Here is a 20,618-nt window from a genome sequence, read left to right as displayed (position 1 = left end):
CTACGGATACCCAAAAGCACTAGTGGAAGGGTTTCAGTCCAGCATTCATCTGCGTGGCACATTATGGCAGCCTTAAAATGACGGTGGAACCTTTCCACGAGCCCATTCGCTGCTGGATGATACGCAGTAGTCTGCAAGTGACGCGATCCAGTCATGGTTGCTATCTGACGGAACAAATTGGAGTCGAATTGCCTGCCTCGATCCGTAGTAATATTCTGCGGGCAACCAAAACGCGCTACCCACGTCGAAATGAAGGCCTTCGCAACACTTTCCGCCGTAATGTCGTACAAAGGGACTGCCTCAGGCCAACGAGTAAACCTATCTACAGCCGTGAGACAGTACCTGAACCCATTCGATACAGGCAAAGGGCCAACCAAATCGACGTGAACGTGCGAGAACCTACCAGTGGGGGGTTTGAAATCATGCACCGGGGCGTGCACGTGGCGTGAAACTTTAGACCGCTGGCATGGAATGCATGCACGCGCCCACATCCTACAATCTTTTTTAATTCCAGGCCACACATATCGCTCAGTCACTAATTTGATAGTGTTCCTAGCGCTAGGGTGACTGAGTCCGTGAACAGCGTCGAATACCTGCTTCCGAAACTCAGATGTAATGAAAGGACGTGGAATCGGCCGGGATACATCACAGAACAGCTTGTCAGATCCAAATGATTTTTTCTGTAAATCCAGAGATGAACCGTCACGAAGTAAACTACGAAGCTCAGTATCTGTAGCTTGCGATAAAGCTAAAGCTTTCAAATCTAGCCCGTCTGTGATGGCATCAATCCGAGATAGTGAGTCCGCGACAACATTCTCCTCGCCCGATATATGCCTGATATCTGACGTAAATTGGGATATAAAATCTAGATACCGGAATTGCCGCGGAGAACACGAATCGAGGGACTTTTTAAAAGCAGAGACTATAGGTTTATGATCAGTGAGTATAAAAAACGGCTTCAACTCAATCATATGCCTAAAATACTTCACTGACTCATAAATAGCTAAAAGTTCGCGATCGTAAGCGCTATACCTCGTCTGAGCAGGTGTCAATTTACGAGAGAAGAATCCCAACGGTTGCCAATGACCCTCGACCTGCTGCTGTATCACCGAACCAATCGCGAAATCTGAGGCATCTGTTACCACCGCTAAAGGAGCGGAAGGGTCTGGATGAGCCAGGAGAGCGGCATTAGCGATGCTTGACTTGCAAGCATCGAAAGCCTCCCCTGCCTCCGGAGTCCAGACAACTGGGCTGTTGCTCTTCACCCCTGGACCACTTAACAGTGCATGGAGAGGAGCCTGTAATTTAGCAGCGCCAGTAATAAACCGCCTGTAGAAATTAAGCGCACCTAGAAAACGCCTCAGATCCTTAATCGTCTTAGGTCTAGGAAAGTCCTGGATAGCCTTAACCCTAGCTCCTATCGGCTTAGTACCCTCCGACGAAACCAAGTAACCTAAAAACTCAACTTCAGGTACCGCAAATACACATTTGTTAGCGTTTAACAAAATACCGTGCTCATTGAAACGCTCAAAAACGGCTCTCAAATGAGCTACATGTTCAGTGTCATCAGCGGAGGCTACCAAAACGTCATCGACCGTGCCGCCCAGCTGGTGACCGAAGAGCTGGCGACTTCCTCGCTCAACGTATCAGCATTGCGATACAGCGAGGAAATGTCGCCAGTATCCTTGGTACAATGCCTCAAGGGCCTATTTTAGACATTAGCTAGCTTTTAAGTTTAGTCTTAGTTTCTTATATAATTATGTAAATATGTTCATGTAAATAAAGCAATAGTAGATATGTATTAGTACCTGTATGTCTACGGGTTTTTTTTATTGTTTTATTTCCAGATACGCTGAATCTTCGTGGCTCGGATATCATCCACAATCCGGTGTTCTTCGCCTATCTCGTGTTGAGAGCAGACGTGGTCAGTTTACTTTACTGTATTGTCTGTACTGTAGTGAGTTTACTTTACTCATTGTCTAAAAAAACGCTGGTAGCCTATCTTTAAGTACGTGCGACTTTCGTTCCGGAGGTCGCGGGTTCGAACCCCGGCTCGCACCAATGAGTTTTTCGGAATTTATGTGCGAAATGTCATTTGATATTTGCCAGTAGCTTTTCGGTGAAGGAAAACATCGTGAGGAAACCGGGCTTATTCCAATAAGGTCTAGTTTACCCTTTTGGTTTCAAGGTCAGACGGCAGTCGCTTTCGTAAAAACTAGTGCCTACGCCAATCTTGGGATTAGTTGTCAAAGCGGACCCCAGGCTCCTTGTGCCTTGGCAAAATGCCGGGATAACGCAAGGAGGATGATTGTCTGTACAGTCAACCAATTGGAATCCTAGGCCACAGAAATCTCTTACTGTTTGTTATTTTGACATGGTTCTAGAATGGCCTAGGGTTCCAATTGGTTGACTGTATGTATGCTGTATGGAGCTATATGACTATATCACACGATATAGGTGCTTACGTATATTTTGACTGTCAATTAGACCGATATCCCATACATTTAAGCCGCCGTCTTCGATTTTTGCCTTTGAAATCCTTCCTACATTCGATATCGGATCGGATGATGTGAAAACTCACTAAGTCGACGCGAAAAAAAAACCGCAAAAAACTTATGTCTCTATTCAAAGGGAATCAAAATTAATAGGGTACTTCATGCATGGTATAAAATATTTTATTTTAAGAACAGTCAAGTTCCGTAATGGCTTGACTGACTATTTTTTTTCAGACCACAGACAACATAATCCTGTTCTGGGGTAACGGCGAGCTTCCGGCCGCTGTGTCATCGTTTCTGGCGGCAGAGGGCAGCACAGTCACTACTCGCCCGTATACGGAGATATTTACATATTTGAGGGAGTTACCGGTATGTGGTTAAATAGTACATTACATCAGAGGCCGGGAAAATGAGGATTTCCGGCCAAGTGGGTATATGCGAGCGTGCGAGCCCGGGAATCCGTTTTCACGCCGAGGCATGTATAGTGCTTTTCTCAAACATACAATGAAATTAAAAAAAATGCTCTAAAGGACAATATTTTATAAAAAAAAGTAAAGTAAAAAATAATATGAAATCCCTTTACAGTCCTCTCGAGTTGTTGCGCCCAAAAAGCGATACTTCCCAGCCTATTTTAAGGAACGTAAAGACAATATTTCATTGCATGTTTGAGAAAAAGAGATTTTTATAAAAGTATTTAAACCCCTATTTAAAAAACCGTTTTTCCGTAAGCAAATATAATAAACCAATAACTAACCAAAATTACAGTTAAATCAACCTATCTCAAAAACTATAAGAGATACTTTGATCAAACCAAAAATTTGAAAGAGTTAATTAGCATGCATCAATTTTTTTTAGAATTTTAAAGTTATAAAAATAGAGGGGGGGGACCTTTTTACGACTTTGAGAGCTGATATCTCAAAAACCGTTCACTTTAAGAAAAATGTTTTTTAGAAAACTTTATATCATTTTAAAAGACCTTTCCATTGATACCCCACACGGGTATGTACATCGAAAAAAAAATTTTCATCCCTCAGTTACATGTATGGGGGCCCCACCCCCAATTCTTTTTTTTTACTATTTAGTGTCATAATTTTGTAGCTTCATACCAAACTGCAAATTTCAGGACAGTTTGTTGGCAGACGGACAGACGGACAGACGGACAGACGGACACATAATATAAGTGGGGAACCCTAGAAAATATCTATCTCAAAATAAACCGTGTTATACGTTTACGCTAGGTATTTACAGTTTTGATGTATTGCTTACAGTAAGTTTTTAACTTCTTTTTAACTTCAATTTATCTATGAAAAATAACTATCTAAGTGGATACATTCTAGGTACAGCTTTGATGCAATGTTTACAGTAATTTCAACTTAAATTTTTCTAAGAGAAAGTTTTTTATTTTAATTTTAAACATACACATTCTTTTATATTATTAGGTAACTCATTATACAATTTGGGGATTAAATACTTCCTACTTCTTTTTCCATTTACGTGTTATTTTTTATGTTTTACGTATTAATCAGCAGACACATTTTGTTTTTATTTTTAGGAGACTCTACCAGAGGGCAGCACTGCTACTATTTGGCTGTCGCAAGATGGCAGTCACGCGATCCACTTGGCGGCTGAAGCTGTGAGTTCATTATTAAACTGAATATTTCAAAATTTGTTATTATATTCCCCGTGTGGTGACGGGTTAAGAATTTCACCACCCCCTTTCTTCCCGTGGGTGTCGTAGAAGTCGACTGTGGGATATGGGTTAAATTGTGGCGTAGGCGAGAGGCGTTTTCTATCTACCCCTTTTTGCCAAGAGTGGCACTGAAACTTTAGTAGTTCATGTGCTCTGCCTACCCCTTTATGGGATACAGGCGTGATTATATGTATGTATGTTGTTATATTTGGAAAAATCAGAAACAATAACGTAATTTTCTAGTTTTCGAATATTTAAACTTTATTGCACAAATAAAACAAAAAATGTACAAATGGTGGACTATTAAATTATTGTAAATTTAATTAAGTTAATTTTTATTAAGTATGAGAATTATAAGTTAACTCTGTGTATTTTAATTTAATGTATTATAATTTTAATTTCAATAATATAATTCTGATCTTATGTTGATCGCAGAATAAATAAATGAAATGAAATGCCTAGTGGCATTCTCTACCAGTCAAACATCGGACCAAACAGACATGTAAGTGCGTTTTGGATTATCCGATGCGATATCTCGGAAGGATTTCAATGAAAAAAATTCAAGATGGCGCCTGTGTATAGGATATCGGTCCGACATCCGATATCGGATCGGTTAATGTGAAAACGCACTAAGAATGATAATTATCATGGATTTCCAAACAATAACACTTCAACGCTTGATTCCATTGCCTTACCTTTTAATTTCGTTTCAGGAAGGTAAAAGTACAACACTATCGACGGTGTCTCCAGTGGCTCTGATGAAGACTGTCAAGAATGAAGTGGAATTGAAGGTAATCCATCCTCTAATATTATAAATGGGAAAGTGTGTGTGTCCGTTAGTTTGTCCGTCTTTCACGGCAAAACGGAGCGACGAATTGACGTGATTTTTCAAATGGAGATAGTTGAAGAGATGGAGATCGACATAGGCTACTTTTTGTCTCTTTCTAACCCCCCACTCCCCTAAAATGGGGGATGGAAGTTTGTATGAAGCATTCCGCAATATTCGAATTTAATGCGAGAGAAGCCGCGGGCAAAAGCTACATACTTTACTCACATGCGTCGCGGTACATCTCGACATTGTTATTAGCTATTTTGTGCTGACTGCGCACTGCCAAGGAGTGGAATTCCTTGCCGGCGGCTATATTTCCGAGCTCAGCATATAATGAAATGAAATGAAATATTTTATTAGTAACATAATGTTATAGGTCGCAAAGAAAGTATCAAATATTATCATAGATACATTTATTATTATTTTTTTTTTTTTTTACAATGTGGGGGGCAGATTAAAGAAATTGCCGTAATCATAAAAATTGTTCTCCTGGAGCCATTCCTTCAATTTTAGTTTAAATAGCGCAACGGAAGCTGCATTTCTTACCGTATCAGGTAAACGGTTGTAGACGGAGGGCCCTGCGTAGTATACAGACCGCTCTGACTTGGCGAGTTTGTGCGCATCTGACACCAGTATCTATTCGTAATGGGCGAGCTCACTCCATCGTAGGCCGCGGCTTTGCCTTTGGCTAGTCTGTAGTCAAGAGTAAAACCATTTATAATTTAAATAACCTAATCACAAAATTCAAATTTTGAAAAAACCCCGACTGCGACATACTAGACCGATTTTCATGAAACATGGCTAAGAACACTCCCGACTAACTCAGCTTTCAGACAAAAAAAACTGAATCTACATCGATTCATCCGTTCAGGAGCTACGATACCATAGACAGACAGACAGACAAACAGATAGACAGACACACACAGACACGTCAAACTTATAACACCCCGTCGTTTTTGCGTCGGGGGTTAAAAAAAAGACTGTACATTTATCTAATTCATGTGCATATCGCAGGGCTTCCGATCAGCGCACGTCAAAGACGGCATAGCTGTCGTGCGCTTCTTACGCTGGATCCACGAGCAAGTTGACGCGGGCGTCAACGTCACTGAGGTCGATGTGGGGAACAAACTGTTGGAGCTGCGAGGGTGAGTCTATCTCTGTCACACGTGTTGCGTATGCCCATGGTGCGAGTGCGATGGATATACGAGCAGGTCGACGCGGGCGTCAACGTCACTGAGGTCGATGTGGGGAACAAACTGTTGGAGCTGCGAGGGTGAGTCTATCTCTGTCACACGTGTTGCGTATGCCCAATTGCCCATGGTGCGAGTGCGATGGATATACGAGCAGGTCGACGCGGGCGTCAACGTCACTGAGGTCGATGTGGGGAACAAACTGTTGGAGCTGCGAGAGTGAGTCTATCTCTGTCACACGTGTTGCGTATGCCAATGGTGCGAGTGCGATGGATATACGAGCAGGTTGACGCGGGCGGCAACGTCACTGAGGTCGATGTGGGGAACAAACTGTTGGAGCTGCGAGGGTGAGTCTATCTCTGTCACACGTGTTGCGTATGCCCATGGTGCTAGTGCGATGGATATACGAGCAGGTCGACGCGGGCGTCAACGTCACTGAGGTCGATGTGGGGAACAAACTGTTGGAGCTGCGAGGGTGAGTCTATCCCTGTCACACGCCTGTAGCTAATGGTACACAGTGTCTCTTTCACACATGTAGGTAGTGTTTCTCGTGTTTCTTACGCTGTTCTAGACCATAGAGAAATACACGGTAAGGAAAGTGTGTTCACTCCATCTATACACTGACAGAAATTCATTCAGCAGCGGATTCAGCAGTTTCGGAGAAAATGGCGGTGACAGACGGACAGACAGACACGCGAGTGATCCTATAAGGGTTCCGTTTTTCCTTTTTGAGGTACGGAACCCTAAAAACAATATTTCGAAAATAATCGACCAGATTGTACTGTACCTATGTTTAACAAATAAAATGATTGATTGATTGATTGATTGATTGATTGAAGATTTTTTGTCTTTCCAGCGAAGAGGAAGACTTCATGGGAGCCTCCTTTTCTACAATCGCCGGTGCTGGTGAAAATGGCGCCATCATACATTACAAGGCCGACCCGGAAGGACCGCAGAGAGTCATCACTAAAGACGATATGTTGCTAGTTGACTCAGGTGGACAATACAAGTAAGTCTTTTTCTTCGTTACTTTATTCCGCCATTCTGCCACTAACTAAAATCCCATCAGAATTGGGCATAGAAACTATTTTTTACGAAAGTGATTACTTGATTAGTATAGATCTTCTTAGGATTAGTCTGGTTTCCTCACGATGTTTTCCTTCACCGAAAAACAGCTGGCGAATAACAAATGACATTTCGTTCCTTAATTCCTTGAGACTATTTGTACGAGGCGGGGTTCGAACCCGCGACCAGATCCGGACTGAATGTCCTGAAGCCTCATGCTATGACTGCTAGGTCTCCAGCACTTCTCAAGATTTGGCGCAGGCACTAGTTTTACGAAAGTGACTGCCATCTGACCTTCCAACCCGAAGGGTAACTATTAGGCCTTATTGGAGTTAGTCCGGTTTCCTCACGAATTCACGATATTTTCCTTCACCGAAAAGCGACTGGCAAGGCAAATGTTAAATGACATTTCACCACAAAACTTAATTTAGATAGAAGAAACAAATTCATATATTTGTATAGGGGCCGAGCGTGTCAAATTTTGTACTGAAGTTGATTCTTGCCTGTAATTTTAAATATGTCTCAGGCTCTTGATTGTTCATAATTTTTGTGTTGTTGCAATTGAATATCACGTAACGAGGCATTTTTAACACGCTTTTATTAGATCGTCGTGTATGTAACTATGTATGTAATGGAATCTAAGGAAGCTAATTTAACCATCTTCCAGGAGTCGTAGCGTAATGAAAATTGGCAGCTATATGTAGTTCCGATGACAATACAATAATATGGTACTCTTGAGCTGATCTGATGATGGAGTCGGAAGATATGAACTGGAACTACATGATGGAACATCGTATCATAGCCGTTTTTGGGTTTCTTAGAAAAGTCTTGTAATGAACTTTGACTACAATTAGGTTTCAAGGTCTGATGATGAAGCCGAAAGATATGAACTGGAACTACATGATGGAACATCGTATCATAGCTGTTTTTGGGTTTCTTAGAAAAGTCTTGTAATGAACTTTGACTACGATTAGGTTTCAAGGTCTGATGATGGAGCCGGAAGATATGAACTGGAACTACATGATGGAACATCGGATCATAGCTGTTTTTGGGCTTCTTAGGAAAGTCTTGTAATGAACTTTGACTACAATTAGGTTTCAAGGTCTGATGATGGAGCCGGAAGATATGAGCTGGAACTACATGATGGAACATCGTATCATAGCTGTTTTTGGGCTCCTTAGAAAAGTCTTGTAATGAACTTTGACTACGATTAGGTTTCAAGGTCTGATGATGGAGCCGGAAGATATGAACTGGAACTACATGATGGAACATCGTATCATAGCTGTTTTTGGGCTTCTTAGAAAAGTCTTGTAATGAACTTTGACTACGATTAGGTTTCAAGGTCTGATGATGGAGCCGGAAGATATGAACTGCAACTACATGATGGAACATCGTATCATAGCTGTTTTTGGGCTTCTTAGAAAAGTCTTGTAATGAACTATGACTACGATTAGGTTTCAAGGCCTGATGATGGTGCCGGAAGATAAGAACAGAAAAAGGGGGGGGGGCTCGAGGGGGAAGCATGAAAGAAAGATCAACGTAGTATTTAAAATAAGTTGGGTTAGCGTTTTCTTGTGACCTTTCAGAGCAAACAAAGGGGGGCTCGGGGGGCAAAGCCCCCCGCATAAAAGAAAGATCAACGTTGTATTTAGAATAAGTTGGGTTAGCGTTTTCTTGTGACCTTTAAGAGCAAACAAAGGGGGCTCGGGGCGAAGCCCCCCCCATGAAAGAAAGATCAACGTAGTATTTAAGATAAGTTGGATTAGCGTTTTCTTGTGACCTTTAAGAGCAAACAAAGGGGGGAAGATTAACGTAGTATTTAAAATAAGTTGGGTTAGCGTTTTCTTGTGACCTTTCAGAGCAAACAAAGGGGGGCTCGGGGGGCGAAGCCCCCCGCATAAAAGAAAGATCAACGTTGTATTTAAAATAAGTTGGGTTAAGGTTTTCTTGTGATCCTTAAGAGTAAAGAAAAGGGGGGCTCGGGGGGCTTCGCCCCCCGCATGAAAGAAAGATCAACTTGTGACCTTTAAGAGCAAACAAAGGGGGGCTCGGGGGGCGAAGCCCCCCGCATAAAAGAAAGATCAACGTTGTATTTAAAATAAGTTGGGTTAAGGTTTTCTTGTGATCCTTAAGAGTAAAGAAAAGGGGAGCTCGGGGGGTGAAGCCCCTCGCATGAAAGAAAGATCAACGTAGTATTTAGAATAAGTTGGGTTAGCATTTTCTTGTGACCTTTAAGAGCAAGCAAAGGGGGCTCGGGGAGCGAAGCCCCCCGCATGAAAGAAAGATCAACGAAGTATTTAAGATAAGTTGGGTTAGCGTTTTCTTGTGACCTTTAAGAGCAAACAAAGGGGGGCTCGGGAGGCGAAGCCCCCCGCATGAAAGAAAGATCAACGTAGTATTTAAGATAAGTTGGGTTAGCGTTTTCTTGTGACCTTTAAGAGCAAACAAAGGGGGGCTCGGGCCGCATAAAAGAAAGATAAACGTTGTATTTAAAATAAGTTGGGAAAGGGTTTTCTTGTTACCCTTAAGAGTAACGAAAAGGGGGGCTCGGGGAGCGAAGCCCCCCGCATAAAAGAAAGATCAACGTAGTATTTAAAATAAATTGGGTTAGGGTTTTCTTGTGACCCTTAAGAGTAACGAAAAGGGGGGCTCGGAGGGCGAAGCCCCCCGCATAAAAGAAAGATCAACGTTGTATTTAAAATAAGTTGGGTTAGCGTTTTCTTGTGACCTTTAAGAGCAAACAAAGGGGGGCTCGGGGGGCGAAGCCCCCGCATGAAAGAAAGATGAACGTTGTATTTAAAATAAGTTGGTTTAGAGTTTTCTTGTGACCCTTAAGAGAAACGAAAAGGGGGGCTCGGAGGGCGAAGCCCCCCCGCATAAAAGAAAGATCAACGTAGTATTTAAAATAAATTGGGTTAGCGTTTTCTTGTGACTTTCAAGAGCAAACAAAGGGGGGCTCGGGGGGCGAAGCCCCCGCATGAAAGAAAGATCAACGTAGTATTTAAGATAAGTTGGGTTAGCGTTTTCTTGTGACCTTTAAGAGCAAACAAAGGGGGGCTCGGGGGGCGAAGCCCCCGCATAAAAGAAAGATTAACGTAGTATTTAAAATAAGTTGGGTTAGCGTTTTCTTGTGACCTTTAAGAGCAAACAAAGGGGGCTGGGGGGCGAAGCCCCCGCATAAAAGAAAGATCAACGTTGTATTTAAAATAAGTTGGGTTAGCGTTTTCTTGTGACCTTTAAGAGCAAACAAAGGGGGGCTCGGGGGGCGAAGCCCCCGCATGAAAGAAACACCAACGTTGTATTTAAAATAAGTTGGGTTAAGGTTTTCTTGTGATCCTTAAGAGTAAAGAAAAGGGGGGCTCGGGGGGCGAAGCCCCCCGCATGAAAGAAAGATCAACGTAGTATTCAGAATAAGTTGGGTTAGCGTTTTCTTGTGACCTTTAAGAGCAAACAAAGGGGGGCGAAGCCCCCCGCATGAAAGAAAGATCAACGTAGTATTTAGAATAAGTTGGGTTAGCATTTTCTTGTGACCTTTAAGAGCAAACAAAGGGGGGCTCGGGGGGCGAAGCCCCCCGCATGAAAGAAAGATCAACGTAGTATTTAGAATAAGTTGGGTTAGCATTTTCTTGTGACCTTTAAGAGCAAACAAAGGGGGGCTCGGAGGGCGAAGCCCCCCGCATAAAAGAAAGATTAACGTAGTATTTAAAATAAGTTGGGTTAGCGTTTTCTTGTGACCTTTCAGAGCAAACAAAGGGGGGCTCGGGGGCGAAGCCCCCACATGAAAGAAAGATCAACGTTGTATTTAAAATAAGTTGGGTTAAGGTTTTCTTGTGATCCTTAAGAGTAAAGAAAAGGGGGGCTCGGGGGCGAAGCCCCCGCATGAAAGAAAGATCAACGTAGTATTTAGAATAAGTTGGGTTAGCGTTTTCTTGTGACCTTTAAGAGCAAACAAAGGGGGCTCGGGGGCGAAGCCCCCGCATAAAATATGTCTGCGCGTATAGACATACGTTGGGGCTGATGGCCAGGATTTGCGCTGATGTGGATGGCAGGTTGATGAAATGACGAAGGCAGCGGGTTCTTCGAATTAAGTGATTTAATCCGGGATTTTTACATGTTTTTTTTTACTTAATTAAAATTTACATAAAAAATGAGCAAAGTAGAAATTAGGTATGTGCTACGTGGTAGCAAAGGTGAGAAAGCGAAAGTGAATGTCATCGTCGATCTTCATTGGGGCTCGAAGAGATGACGAGCCGCGACACCATTGGTTGGCGATCACGACATATCGCGTACATGCATGTCATTGGCTGCCGGTAAGATGGCGCGATGATGATGCATGTGACGTATTGTGACGTAGGTTGACTCGTGGTAGGGCAGCGCAGCCGGGGATGTGCTGCGCGGGTCGCTATGCGCGCGCCAGGATGAAGGTCACGCGCCGCCGTCAGTTGATATGCGTTTTAGGTATGGCCGTAACATAGCTCCCGGCCTTGGAAGTGCTGGCTTCCAACGTGAAGATGAGGCAGCGACGTCAGTCATCATGCGTAGGTAGCGGGCAAATTTTCGAAAAGGCTCGGCGTACAGTGCCGCGAGAGGTGCGTATATCGGCTACTCGGGAAACGCCGTCCTTGCCCGGGAAAGTCTTGGTTATCCGCCCTAAGCTCCACTTGAGGGGCGGAGTGTGGTCCTCCTTGATCAAAACGAGGGTGTCCACTTTTAAGTCGTCCATATTCTTCGTCCATTTTGTCCTGACCTGCAGCTCGGATATGAACTCCTTCGACCACCGGGCCCAGAAATGTTGTCGCATTTGCTCCACTTGCTGGTATCGTGACAGGCGCTGTGCGGGGGCGTCGACGAGGTCAGCGCACGCAGGAGCTGTCAGCGGACGTCCAACCAGGAAGTGAGCGGGGGTTAAAGGAGTGTAGTCTTGCGGGTCAGAGGACAAAGGGCTTAAGGGCCTGGAATTAAGGATGGCTTCGCATTGGGTCAAAATCGTGCTAAAATGTTCATAGGTTAATTTAACATCACCTATCACACGTCGCAAGTGATGTTTGCAACTCTTAACACCAGCCTCGACTAGACCAGCAAAATGACTAGCATAAGGTGGCGTCATAATAAATTCAATCTGTTGCGAGAGTGCGTACTCTTTTATTTCGCCAGAACACGATTTTAAAAACTTTGAAAAGTCGTTCATGAGACCTACGAAGTTCCGTCCGTTGTCGGAAAATATTTTTGAAGGTTTACCGCGACGCGAAATGAACCTTTTCAACGCCAGTAGGTATGCTTCTGAAGAGAGATCGGTAACCAACTCTAAATGAACTGCGCGCGTAGCAAAGCATATAAATATACATAAATACGCCTTGATAGTCGTGGCTCCCCGACCTTTCCGGTTTAAAATATAAAATGGACCTCCGTAGTCCACAGCGCAATTTACAAATGCGAACCCGGGTTCCAATCGCTCTGTAGGTAAATTACCCATTATAGGAGTTAACGTTTTACCCTTAAAACGAACGCAAAGTACACAATTGTGAACCACTTTTCTTGCCAGGTTCCTACCGCTTATAGGCCACCAGGCCTCGCGAAGCGAGAACAATATATGCTGCGGTCCAGCGTGTAATAATCGTTTATGTTCAAATCGGAACAATAAAATTGTAAACTGATGTTTACTAGAGAGCAATATCGGATGTTTTTTGTTGTAATCAAACCTAGCCGAATTTGCAAGCCGCCCGCCGACTCTAATTAGGTTATTGTTATCAATGAACAAATTTAGTTTAGCTAAAAAACCCTTTGCGATACATTTGTTCTTTGTCAACTCGTCGCGAACGTCCGATAATGACTCTAATTGTGATAAGCGCGAGAGTACTCTCTCAGATTGCCTCAGTTCATCTACAGTGAGCGCGCCCGTGCGACGTGCTCGTGCATCCTTGTTGCGCGCGTTATGAATGAAGCGAAGTGCGTACGCGGCCGCGCGCTGCATGCGATTGAACTGAGAAAACCTGTCGAATGTAAACAATGTATTATTGTTATCGTTGCATACCAGACTAGTCATAGGATTAGTTTTACGTTCGGGTATTTGAGACTCGTCTGGCAGCAATGACGGATCTACAGACTGAGCATTGTAATTAACATCATGGAGGAAATCAGGGCCATTCCACCACAGAGAGGAGGTGCGAAGTGCGTCCAACTGCACGCCCCTAGAAACCAAATCGGCCGGATTGCACTTGCCACTAACGTGATGCCACGAATATTCTTTCGTAATTTCGTGGATTTGTGCAACCCTGTTCTGAACGAAAGGTTTTAGTAAATTAGGCTGCATTCGGAGCCAGCTCAATGCAATTGTTGAATCGGTATGAAATATTACTTGATTGAATTTCGCGCGGAACGATTCTTTAATTTTATTAAATAGTTTAGCGCCCAATAAACACGCGGACAGCTCCAATCGAGGCGTACTCAGCGGAGGGGAAATTGGGGCCACTTTACTTTTCGAGCAAAGTAGCTGAACGGTAACAGCTGATTGCTTATCAATTGTCCGTACGTAAGCGCAAGTACCATACGCTACTTGACTCGCGTCTGTAAATATATGTAAATCTATACATATAGGGTCATTACACATAACATGACGTGGTATGCGAATGCTAGGTAAGATAGCCAGGTTGTTTACGAAACGATGCCAGGCTTGCGTGACGTCATCGGGAACAGCTGCATCCCAATCAACCTTTAATAAAAACAACCGTTGTAGTAAACATTTGGCGATAATTATCATAGGACTTAATAATCCGAGGGGATCGAAAACCTGCGATGCGGTGGACAATATAATGCGTTTTGTGACAGGTTTCGCATTTTGTTCGTGTCGCGTATGATAGAACAATTCGTCACTTTTATTGTACCAACCGAGACCTAAAGTTTTACTATGCGCGTGTTCGCCTAGTGATAATTCCTTAGACGTATCGTCGTCGTTGTAACGTTTATCGGTACACTCGAAATTAAAAACCCACTTTCGTAATGGGAAGCAGCCAGAATTTAAAACTTTCGCGGTTTCGTCACAAATTCGTAACAATTCGGGAATTGAAGACGATCCCGAAATAAAGTCGTCTACATAAAAATCGTCCCTAATTGTCCTAGCTACTTCGGGGTCAGTACATTCGAGCGCCAACTGTTTGAGACACCTGCAACTGAGGAAGGCTGCGGCCGCCGTGCCATATGTTACGGTGCTCAGCTGATATATGTCAAGGTCGTCGCTCGGCTTATCGCGCCATAGAATAAGTTGTAAATCGCGCTGAGATTCGTCAATTAAAACTTGCCTGTAATGCTTTTCGATATCGGCGCATGCAACATACCTATTCTCGCGGAACCTAAGCAAGATCGCGACCAAATCACCTTGTATAGGCGCACCTACCATTTGTATGTCGTTCAGTGATTTGCCACTGGTCGTGGGGGCGCTAGCGTCGAAAACAACTCGCAGACGTGTTTTTTGCGCATGTGCACGATAAATTCCGTGGTGGGCCAAAAAGTAATTGGGGGTTCCGTAGGTATTAACTCGTTTCATATGACCTAACGCGAGATACTCTTTTATAAAGTCACTGTACATGCCTTTATATATGGGGTCGCGACTGAGACGTTTTCTAACGACATAAAGCGTCTTTTTGCTTGCGCGAATGAGTCGCCGAGAGACTCGGGGGGCTCCTTGAGAGGGAGCTGCACACAAAACCTACCATCCTCGAGGCGGGTGGTAGTTTTGACGAAATGGTCTTCGCATGCCATTTCTTCTTCGCTTCGCGTATCGTACGACTTGGTGTTGGACTGTATCTCCTCTATTTCCCAAAACCTACGTAATTGAGTATCTAATGATGGCATGTCAATAGATTGCGCGAAATTACAATTAATAGGCTTTGTGTTGCGCGCGTTAGAGGAAACAGGTCCCGAAACTATCCAGCCTAACTGCGTATTTATTAAGTATGCACCGTTAGTTAAGCGCGTTATCTTAACTAGACCTTCGAGGAGCTCCCAGAATAGGTCAGCTCCTATGAGTACCTCGACGGGCCGACTTTCATAAAAGTTAGGATCTGCCAGACTTACGTTGTCTGGAATGCGGAAGTGGTTACGTTTGCTCGGAAACGTAGGCAACGATGAGGTTAATCGCGGTAAAACCCTACATTGTAATCGCGCCTTAAAATCGGTAACAAGGGAATTTATTTCGATCTCACATACTCGCGAACTATGTGTAGCTAAATTACCTATACCGTTTAATTCTTCAGTGGACTGTAAAGTTTGCGGATTTAATTTGTCGCACAACGCTTCGGTAATTAAACAACCTTCGCTACCGTTATCGAGAATCACTCGCGTTTTATGATAATTACCGTAATTATCTGGAATTTCGACAAGGGCGGTGGCTAGTATTACAGGACGCCTGGAAGACAATCGCGCGTATACATCTTCATCTATGTGTGCGTTCGATACCTGCAATACGTGTTGTGCGTGTGCGATGTTGTTATCAGGGATCGAGGAGGAGGAAGCGGGCGACCTTGGCGCGCTGTCTGTCGCCAGCAGTGCCACGGAGCGCTTGTCACTGGCTTCATCCTTCTCGTCCTCGTGAATTATGGAATTATGTTTCTTGTTACACTTCCTACACGGGCCGTACCGACATTCACTAGGCGCATGTCCAGTTCGTAAACAATTCTCACACAAACTTTTATCGCGTACCAATTTTAATTTATCTTGCATATTTAAATCAATAAATGCTTGACACGAGTACAAAGGATGTTTACCATTGCACATAGAACATAACTTCTTAATTGGTGTTTGTTTAGAGTGAGATTTGTCTACGGACTTTTCGGTAACAACATTGTAGTGAACCTTGGGAGCCGTGTGCGCGTTATGTGTGTTTGATTTTTTAGCATCGTGCGGCGGATAAGTGCTATTTAAGTTAGACCGGCTGTGCGTAACCAATAATGTTTCTAACATATCGGCGCGGTCGCGAATGAATTTAAGCAAATCATCTACCTTAAGCGCGGTTTTGTTTTCGTTCGACACTGGTAACAAAGTGCTTTTATATTGTTCCCACTCACGTTCGGTTGTGGAATCTAATTTGGAAACAACTAAATAAATGATAAGTGTGTCCCAGCTTTCTGTGGGCTCACCGAGCAGCTTTAAAGCGCGTAAATTTTTTAAAACTGTGTCTAAAAGCTTTCTTAACAGTGCCGGCGATTCTTTATTGAGCGATTGTATGGAAAATAAAGCTTTTACGTGATTGTGTACTAGCAATCTACTATTATCATAGCGGTTTAATAGCAATTCCCAAGCAATCGCGTAATTGTCTGCCGAAAACTCAAGCGAATCGATAACGAGTAGCGCATTACCCTTTAGCGATGACTTTAAATAATGGAACTTTTGAATGCTGGTTATTTCTTGCGAATTATGCACTAGCGAAGAAAATGTGTCGCGGAATTGTAACCAGTGTTCATAAGATCCGTCGAAAGTAGGTAAGGAAATGACGGGGAGCCGCACCGTTTGCGCTAGATTATTAGAAGCTTGCATTTTAGGTTCGTTAGCTTTCTCCGAACATTTCACCATACATTGCGTCTTAGCTAAAATCGCGTAATATTCGCTTTCGAACGCCTCTCTGGTTTCAAAAAGTGAATTCATTTCGCTATCGGGAATTAAACTTTCTAACTGATTATGAATGTCAGTAAAATCATCAAAAATACCCTGAGCCCCTTGCATGCGTAAACTGAGCTCCGTGCGCTGGGTATCGGACAAAGTTAAACCCTCATACGTACTCGCGAACTTTTTGAAATTAGTTAGCCTACACTTTACGGAACCACGCCTACGATTTAATTGTTTTATTGTTTCTGTGTCCGTTTCTTGATTAGGACCTAACGCGGCGTGAAACACTACATCGTCTTTGCCAGTCATTTTGCGAATCGAATAAAGGCAGGCGCTAAGTACTTACAGTTGCAATCACCACCCAGGTCGAGCACAGCAAGGCAGCTAGCAGCAAAGCTGACGCGAGTTGCTTGCAGACTTTTGCGAAGGTCGACTCGACGACGTGCGATAGGGTCACAACGAAAGCACAAGCACTGGAATTGAGAAAAGCACGATATGACGCAAGCGTTATAGGGAAAGGTAGGTAAAGGTAGGTTGGCTCGTCTCACCGAAGATCTTCACCGCTGCCGAAGCTTTTGGTCGTTGCAGCACTCTGCCGATGCGTTCTCACATCCAATCCGTGGGTCCAAGGCTGGTCGACATCCGGTCTCGTAGGATCAAAATTATGTCTGCGCGTATAGACATACGTTGGGGCTGATGGCCAGGATTTGCGCTGATGTGGATGGCAGGTTGATGAAATGACGAAGGCAGCGGGTTCTTCGAATTAAGTGATTTAATCCGGGATTTTTACATGTTTTTTTTTACTTAATTAAAATTTACATAAAAAATGAGCAAAGTAGAAATTAGGTATGTGCTACGTGGTAGCAAAGGTGAGAAAGCGAAAGTGAATGTCATCGTCGATCTTCATTGGGGCTCGAAGAGATGACGAGCCGCGACACCATTGGTTGGCGATCACGACATATCGCGTACATGCATGTCATTGGCTGCCGGTAAGATGGCGCGATGATGATGCATGTGACGTATTGTGACGTAGGTTGACTCGTGGTAGGGCAGCGCAGCCGGGGATGTGCTGCGCGGGTCGCTATGCGCGCGCCAGGATGAAGGTCACGCGCCGCCGTCAGTTGATATGCGTTTTAGGTATGGCCGTAACAGCTTTTATAAATGCACGTAAAAGCCAAAAATAAATTATGGATCGTTCAAGTTGTCTCTATTTGTGAGCTGAAGTTTAAAAACTATGTGCTTTTAATTATAATATTTGATTGTAAAAGCGTGGGGCGCTGGAACAGGAAAGACTTTCTTGTAAACAAATACTAATCCGAACTTCCTGGCGAATGAAGTTGCATAAGAACATAACGTTTACATATGCCGCCTAAGGGTTACCAAAGAGAACCAAAGATATCTCGTCCACGAACAAGAACTCTGCATCCTGTCACTGTGACACTTTCCCCTTTTGTACTTTGATTACCGGAAAAAGCGGCGTTCTAAGTGTCGGTGACTGTCGACTCTCCTCGCTACTAGCGCATATTTTGTCTGAGTTCGACAAACTGGTACCTACTTTTAACACTGACTTTTAATTGATTTGACTGTTTAATGTAGAACCTACTAGTCATGCTGCAACTTCAGTTAGCGCGTCAATCTGTGTAACCTCCTTCCCGTAACATAGCATAATTTGATTTATCAGCAAGTTATACAAAAAGTCTTTCCTGTTCCAGCGCCCCACGCTTTTACAATCAAATATTATAATTAAAAGCACATAGTTTTTAAACTTCAGCTCACAAATAGAGACAACTTGAACGATCCATAATTTATTTTTGGCTTTTACGTGCATTTATAAAAGCGTGTTTTATAGTGTTTTTTAAACTATTAATTTATTTATGTTTTGGTTGACTTCAACTTACAAAAATTGACGCCCGAAAGCTGCAAGCTGCGAGTAAAGACGGACAACTCAGTGGATTTCACTGAGTTCATTTGACACGCTAAGTAGATACGTTTGCTTGATCTATGGTATATATGACATCTGTGCATTTCACACATAACTTCAGAAGAACTCATTGGTAAGAGCCGGGTTCGAACCCGCGCCGTCCTTTGACCAATATACTTATTGATTTACATAATAGATTATGCCAGTTTTGCCCGTGGCTTCGCTCGTGTTAAATTGCTCCATACAAACCTCCTTTTGACCTTTATTGGGGTGCGTATCGATCGATATAACTTTTTTTGATATATTTTTAGTCGTTATAACGATCATTTGATATAATTATTGAATCATATAACAACAAATAATATACTAACAAATTGTATAATTCTTATTTAATATAACAGCTAATTTGTATCTGACATATTATTTGTAACATATTTATGTTTTAATATAATGATCATTTTTAACACGCTTTTATTAGGTCGTCGTGTATGTAACTATGTATGTAATGGAATCTAAGGAAGCTAATTTAACCATCTTCCAGGAGTCGTAGCGTAATGAAAATTGGCAGCTATATGTAGTTCCGATGACAATACAATAATATGGTACTGTTGAGCTGATCTGATGATGGAGTCGGAAGATATGAACTGGAACTACATGATGGAACATCGTATCATAGCAGTTTTTGGGTTTCTTAGAAAAGTCTTGTAATGAACTTTGACTACAATTAGGTTTCAAGGTCTGATGATGCTCTTAAAGGTCACAAGAAAACGCTAACCCAACTTATCTTAAATATCTGTTCCAGCGCCCCACGCTTTTACAATCAAATATTATAATTAAAAGCACATAGTTTTTAAACTTCAGCTCACAAATAGAGACAACTTGAACGATCCATAATTTAGATCATTAATTAAGATCAACCTAGTATTTAAGATAAGTTGGGTTAGCGTTTTCTTGTGACCTTTAAGAGCAAACAAAAGGGGGCTCGGGGGCGAAGCCCCCCGCATAAAAAAAAGATAAACGTAGTATTTAGAATAAGTTGGGTTAGCGTTTTCTTGTGACCTTTAGTAGCAAACAAAGGGGGGCTCGAGGGGCGCAGCCCCCCGCATGAAAGAAACATAAACGTAGTATTAAAAATAAGTTGGGTTAGCGTTTTCTTGTGACCTTTAAGAGCAAACAAAGGGGGGCTCGGGGGGCGAAGCCCCCGCATGAAAGAAAGATCAACGTAGTATTTAAGATAAGTTGGGTTGGCGTTTTCTTGTGACCTTTAAGAGCAAACAAAGGGGGGCTCGGGGGGCGAAGCCCCCCGCATAAAAGAAAGATAAACGTTGTATTTAAAATAAGTTGGGTTAGGGTTTTCTCGTTACCCTTAAGAGTAACGAAAAGGGGGGCTCGGGGGGCGAAGCCCCCGCATAAAAGAAAGATTAACGTAGTATTTAAAATAAGTTGGGTTAGCGTTTTCTTGTGACCTTTAAGAGCAAACAAAGGGGGCTCGGGGGCGAAGCCCCCGCATGAAAGAAAGATCAACGTAGTATTTAAGATAAGTTGGGTTGGCGTTTTCTTGTGACCTTTAAGAGCAAACAAAGGGGGCTCGGGGGCGAAGCCCCCGCATAAAAGAAAGATAAACGTTGTATTTAAAATAAGTTGGGTTAGGGTTTTCTCGTTACCCTTAAGAGTAACGAAAAGGGGGCTCGGGGGCGAAGCCCCCGCATAAAAGAAAGATTAACGTAGTATTTAAAATAAGTTGGGTTAGCGTTTTCTTGTGACCTTTAAGAGCAAACAAAGGGGGCTCGGGGGGCGAAGCCCCCGCATAAAAGAAAGATCAACGTTGTAT

At 43.0% G+C, this 20,618-nt stretch overlaps 1 protein-coding gene across 1 annotated transcript in view; it reads left to right on the top strand.

Annotated features, from left to right (window-relative positions):
- LOC125239302 (xaa-Pro aminopeptidase ApepP-like) overlaps nt 1-20,618 on the top strand; it is a 62,445-nt gene that overhangs the window by 6,545 nt on the left and 35,282 nt on the right. Inside the window, exons 8-13 of the mRNA XM_048146845.1 lie at nt 1,848-1,924; nt 2,730-2,864; nt 4,048-4,128; nt 4,899-4,976; nt 6,029-6,159; nt 7,061-7,213. Of these exons, the coding sequence (XP_048002802.1) occupies nt 1,848-1,924; nt 2,730-2,864; nt 4,048-4,128; nt 4,899-4,976; nt 6,029-6,159; nt 7,061-7,213 (655 nt within the window). The remainder of the gene's footprint in view (nt 1-1,847; nt 1,925-2,729; nt 2,865-4,047; nt 4,129-4,898; nt 4,977-6,028; nt 6,160-7,060; nt 7,214-20,618) is intronic.

This window comes from Leguminivora glycinivorella, chromosome 25 (assembly GCF_023078275.1).
Source record: "Leguminivora glycinivorella isolate SPB_JAAS2020 chromosome 25, LegGlyc_1.1, whole genome shotgun sequence".
Taxonomy (NCBI): domain Eukaryota; kingdom Metazoa; phylum Arthropoda; class Insecta; order Lepidoptera; family Tortricidae; genus Leguminivora; species Leguminivora glycinivorella.
Note: the sequence above shows the minus strand (reverse complement) of the source record. Positions and strands in the feature narration are given on the sequence as shown.